This window comes from Heterodontus francisci, chromosome 26 (assembly GCF_036365525.1).
Source record: "Heterodontus francisci isolate sHetFra1 chromosome 26, sHetFra1.hap1, whole genome shotgun sequence".
In the NCBI taxonomy this organism is placed as follows: domain Eukaryota; kingdom Metazoa; phylum Chordata; class Chondrichthyes; order Heterodontiformes; family Heterodontidae; genus Heterodontus; species Heterodontus francisci.
The window spans coordinates 28,460,399-28,466,398 of record NC_090396.1 but is presented as its reverse complement, the minus strand read 5'-3'; the positions used below and the strand labels follow the sequence as shown (position 1 = coordinate 28,466,398).

Genomic DNA, 6,000 nt, shown 5'->3' with positions numbered 1-6,000 from the left:
CATTCGCCAGAGCTGGCGGGCAGCAATAAAGACAGGGCTAAATTGTGGCGAGTCGAAGAGACTTAGTAGTTGGCAGGAAAAAAGACAGAGGCGCAAGGGGAGAGCCAACTGTGCAACAGCCCCGACAAACAAATTTCTCTGCAGCACCTGTGGAAGAGCCTGTCACTCCAGAATTGGCCTTTATAGCCACTCCAGGCGCTGCTCCACAAACCACTGACCACCTCCAGGCGCGTATCCATTGTCTCTCGAGATAAGGAGGCCCAAATGAAAGAAAAGAAAAGAATTTGCTGTGCACTCATGGTTTAATGATGCAGAGCTGATGCCTGGCAGTGATGCTGCCGGTAGGAGGAGGCTCTGAGTCTTTTACCGGATGTATTCAGCGAAGGTCATGTAGTGTGCACCATGGCGGTGCTACTGCAGCTCTGGAAACGGACGAACGCTATTTCAACAAGGTTTAATTGGGAAGTTTTCTGCGAAGCAGCCAGGGCGGCTTCTTTTTGCTGCAGAATCACCGCACGGCAATGCAACCGTCCGAGATTAATCGCAGCAAACGCACGGTGCACGAACACAGTGGTGAGTACCAGACCAGGAAACGCTAAACACTTAGCATGCAGTGTCACTGAACAGGGGGATCTCAGAAAGGCTGCCCACAGCAAAGCAACAACAAGGCATAGAATGGGATCATGACGTGAGTTATGAAACTCTGTTGCTGACGTGCATTGATTGATCCCCCTGAGTAACTAATATGGCCACATCACAAGGCACAGGAATGGGAAAAGGACTGATAATGGTAATCTATTATGTCTGGCTTATGTATTTCAGGAATTTCCAGAAAGGTCATTCAAAGGCTGGATGATTGGCAATCACAAGTTCACAGTTTTGTCTTTACTAAAGTCACTTAGAAATCTGCTGTTCCTAGGTGAATCCACTAATTATCAATGGGGATGATATAATATATTGGCTTGATAGGGTAGAAGCTGAGAGATTGTTCCCACTGGTCAGGGAATCTAGAACACGGGGACACAGTCTCAGGATAAGGGGTCAATCATTCAGGACTGAGATGAGGAGAAATTACTTCACTCAAAGGGTTGTGAATCTTTGGAATTCTCTACCCCAGAGGGTTGTGGATGCTCCATCATTGATTACATTTAAGGCTGGGATAGATAGATTTTTGGTCTCGCAGGGAATCAAGGGATATGGGAGCGAGCAGAAAAGTGGAATTGAAGCCCAAGATCAGCCATGATCGTATTGAATGGCGGAGCAAGCTCAATGGGCCATATGGTCACAGGCAGTGACTAGTGGGGTACCGCAGGGATTGGGCAGTGACTAGTGGGGTACCGCAGGGATGGGGCAGTGACTAGGGGAGTACCGCAGGGATTGGGCAGTGACTAGGGGAGTACCGCAGGGATTGGGCAGTGACTAGTGGGGTACCGCAGGGATGGGGCAGTGACTAGGGGAGTACCGCAGGGATTGGGCAGTGACTAGTGGGGTACCGCAGGGATCGGGCAGTGACTAGGGGGGTACCGCAGGGATCGGGCAGTGACTAGGGGGGTACTGCAGGGATAGGGCAGTGACTAGGGGAGTACCGCAGGGATCGGACAGTGACTAGGGGGGTACCGCAGGGATCGGGCAGTGACTAGGGGGGTACTGCAGGGATAGGGCAGTGACTAGGGGGGTACCGCAGGGATCGGGCAGTGACTAGGGGGTACCGCAGGGATAGGGCAGTGACTAGGGGAGTACCGCAGGGATGGGGCAGTGACTAGGGGAGTACCGCAGGGATGGGGCAGTGACTAGTGGGGTACCGCAGGGATGGGGCAGTGACTAGTGGGGTACCGCAGGGATCGGACAGTGACTAGTGGGGTACCGCAGGGATCGGGCAGTGACTAGGGGGGTACCGCAGGGATCGGGCAGTGACTAGGGGGGTACCGCAGGGATCGGGCAGTGACTAGGGGGGTACCGCAGGGATAGGGCAGTGACTAGGGGAGTACCGCAGGGATCGGGCAGTGACTAGGGGGGTACCGCAGGGATCGGGCAGTGACTAGGGGGGTACCGCAGGGATCGGGCAGTGACTAGTGGGGTACCGCAGGGATCGGACAGTGACTAGGGGAGTACCGCAGGGATGGGGCAGTGACTAGTGGGGTACCGTAGAGATCGGTGCTAGGACCCCAGCTATTCACAATATATATTAATGATTTAGATGAGGGAACTAAATGTAATATCTCTAAATTTGCAAATGACACAAAACTGGGTGGGAGGGTGAGTTGTGAGGAGGATGCAGAGAGGCTTCAGGGTGATTTGGACAAGTTGCGTGAGTGGGCAAATGCATGGCAGATGCAGTATAACGTGGATAAATGTGAGGTTATCCACTTTGGTAACAAAAACAGGAAGGCAGATTATTATCTGAGCGGCTATAAACTAAGAGAGGGGAATATGCAGCGAGACCTGGGTGTTCTCATACACCAGTTGCTGAAGGTAAGCATGCAGGTGCAACAGGTGGTAAAAAAAACAAATGGTATGTTGGCCTTCATAGCGAGAGGATTCGAGTACAGGAGCAGGGATGTCTTGCTGCAATTATACAGGACCTTGGTGAGGCCACACCTGGAATATTGTGTGCAGTTTTGGTCTCCTTATCTGAGGAAGGATGTTCTTGCTCTGGAGGGAGTGCAGCGAGGGTTTACCAGACTGATTCCTGGGATGGCGGGACTGACGTATGAGGAGAGATTGAGTCGGTTAGGATTATATTCGCTGGAATTCAGAAGAGTGAGGGGGGATCTCATAGAAACCTATAAAATTCTAACAGGACTTGACAGGGTAGATGCAGGGTAGAACAAGGATGTTCCCGATGGTGGGGGAGTCCAGAACCAGGGGTCATAGTCTAACGATACGGGGTAAACCATTCAGGACTGAGATGAGGAGAAATTTCTTCACCCAGAGAGTGGTGAGCCTGTGGAATTCACTACCACAGAAAGCAGTTGAGGCCAAAACATTGTATGTTTTCAAGAAGGAGTTAGATATAGCTCTTGGGTTTAAAGGGATCAAAGGGTATGGGGCGAAAGCGGGAACAGGTTACTGAGTTGGACGATCAACCATGATCATAATGAATGGCGGAGCAGGCGCGAAGGGCTTATGGTCTATTTCTATGGTCTATTTCTACTCCTATTTCTTGTGTTCTTGGAATGCAACTGCGATGAGAAAGTGGTAGCATAACTTTGGAGTCAGGTCCAGAATACACGACAGCAGGGTCAGTGCTTGGCCTGGGCAAGGTTTGGAGTCGAACACCATCGTGGTGTGCAGTGAAGTTTAAAGGGTGTTCAGGTGGTCTCTTGGTCCTTTTAGGCAACTAAAGCACTCACTGTGAAGTATTTTTTAATATTTCTAGAGTGTCAGTCAGAGATTGGAGCGCTTCCTGTAGGCATAGGTGTACAAAATTGTTCCCTTGCCTGGCAGAGTACAATTAGTAGCCCACACTACAACATGAGACATGCCAATTGAACTCCATGGGCACTGGTCTTAGACCAGTGGTGAAATATAATTACAACCTAGGAAATATGACAAATGATGCAAAGATGTTATTGAGTAGAAAACTGAGATGAAAATAGTCCAACAAAAATCATTCCAGGAGCAGAGAATTTAGCTGAAGCTTCTGTAGTTTCTAATTTATTCTCCTGCACCTTCATTGGGGCAAGGTTTAATGCCATGGGCAATATGAATGACTCACGACTGACCACCATATAAATCAGGGGCTCCAACTGTTTACAGCTAGTATAGGGCTACGCAAAATAAAAATCTTTCTTTTGTAATGTGAATTTGCATGCTAAAATTTTGCATATTTAAGTAAACATTGTGGTTTGTGTTTAATCTTTAGCACTCTTGCCTCTAACTCAGAAGCTTGTGGATTTAAGCACTACTCCAGGACTTGAGCACAAGATTTAGGCTGAGACTCCAGTGCTCTGCTGAGGGAGTGCTGCATTGTCAGAGGTGTCATCTCTTGGATGAGACAATAAACTAAGGCCTAGTCTGCCTGCTCAGGGGGATGTTTAAGATCCTGTGGCCTATTCAACAAAGAGTTCTCCTAGTGTCTTAGACAATATTTATCCCTCAACGAACATCATTTTAAAAGTAACAGAATATCTAGTCATTAGCTCATTTGTGTGATCTTGCCGAGCGCAAATTAGTTAATCGTGTTTGTGTGCAAAATGTCAATAACTCCACTTTAAAAGTAATTAATTGGCTGTAATGTGCTTTAGAATGGTTTGAGTATGTGAAAGGTACTCATTAATCGCAAGGTCATTCTTCTTTTCATGTTTGTACAGTTCAGTAAAGACCTTTGCCCAATATGGAAGTCTACCAAATACTCCATGCACAATCTCCACTCCTTCAGTACAATGCCTCCATCACCACCTGGACAGAAACCAAACAGTGGGACTAAAAAGAGTGGGGTAAGTGAGGATGTGGTTAATTTTGGTGAATAAAATAGCAATGTTGATTGTGCCAAATAGTTGTCCAGATTATCGGACAGATTTTTCTGTTCCTGTGGCTACATAGCCGAACTCCTTTACAGGCATGTAATCTTCCCTGCCCGACTTTCCACTATATTCCTCCAGGCCCAACTACAGTAAAATCTACTCTCACATTTTGTTTTAAGGATTGGGCATACCTTACTGTACTTTGAGCGTAACTGTATCAAATGTTTGAACTAATTAAGTCTCACTCTGGAGACTTGAGCACAAGATCTAGGCTGACACACCAGTGCAGTACTGAGGGAGTCCTGCACTGTTAGAGGTGCTGTCTTTCGGATGAAATGTTAGACCGAGGTCCAGTCTGCTCTGTAAGGTGGACATAAAAGATCCTATGGCACTATTTCAAAGAAGAACAGGGAAGTTATCCCCATGTCCTGGCCATATTTATCCCTCAATCAACATCACAAAAACAGATTATCTGGTCATTAGTACATTGCTGTTTGTGGGAGCTTGTTGTGCACAAATTAGAGTCATAGAATCATAGAGAGATACAGCACCGAAACAGGCCCTTCGGCCCAACAGGTCCGCGCCGACCATCAACCACCCATTTATACTAATCCTACATTAATCCCGTTTTTTCCCTCTCACATCCCCACCTTCCCTCAATTCTCCTACCACCTAACTACACTAGGAGCAATTTTTTTACAATGGCCAATTTACCTATCAAGCCGAAGTCTTTGGCATGTGGGAGGAAACACCCGGAGGAAACCCAAGCGGTCACAGGGAGAACTTGCAAACTCCGCACAGGCAGTACCCAGAACCGAACCCGGGTCGCTGGAGCTGTGTGGCTGCAGTGCTGCATTCACTACATTCCTAAAGTGAATACACTTTAGGACATCTCGAGGTTGTAAAAGGTGCTATATAAATGCAAATCTTTTTTTAATCAAATGCAGTTAGCTATTTGGAAGGACCAGTTTTACTCTTATCTGTTGCATAGAATCTATTGAGCAAATGTTGCTGTGAGGCACAAGACAGGTCATTAACATCCTTTTGCTTTACAATGTTACACACTGTAGTTGAACAGTGACAATTCAAAATATTGTACAAACTGATGGTTCTGAGTAAAACATTACTAAATAACTTTTACGCTCCAAGCTATGTTCAGGCCTCTGGTGTTCAAAATCAAACTGGAATTATTTTAAAGTTGGCCAACTATTTATAGTTTGTTTAGTCCTATTTTTTAAAATCTAAGACATGTTTTCTGTTTCTTAGTAGCCTGTTACATGGAAGTCTTTAGCAATCACTTTTGCTGTAGGAGGAGCACTGTTGGCTGTCATGAAATACTTTAAGAAAGAAAAAGAAGAAAGTAAGTCTCGCTTACAACATACTTTTATCACTTTGGACCTACAAAGGATAGATCAGACTACTTTCAAAATGGTGAAAAGCTAGAAACAGTGGAGGTCCAAAGAGACTTGGGGTCCATGTGCATAGATCATTAAACTGTCATGGACAGGCAGAGAAAATAATCAAAAAGGCTAAT

At 46.4% G+C, this 6,000-nt stretch overlaps 1 protein-coding gene across 1 annotated transcript in view; it reads left to right on the top strand.

The window, feature by feature from the left end:
- Nucleotides 1–352: 352 nt before the first annotated feature.
- The window catches only part of LOC137384239 (protein SCO1 homolog, mitochondrial-like), a 28,615-nt gene continuing 22,967 nt past the window's right edge, over nucleotides 353–6,000 (top strand). Inside the window, exons 1-3 of the mRNA XM_068057960.1 lie at nucleotides 353–573; nucleotides 4,314–4,439; nucleotides 5,736–5,826. Of these exons, the coding sequence (XP_067914061.1) occupies nucleotides 403–573; nucleotides 4,314–4,439; nucleotides 5,736–5,826 (388 nt within the window). The 5' untranslated portion in view covers nucleotides 353–402. The remainder of the gene's footprint in view (nucleotides 574–4,313; nucleotides 4,440–5,735; nucleotides 5,827–6,000) is intronic.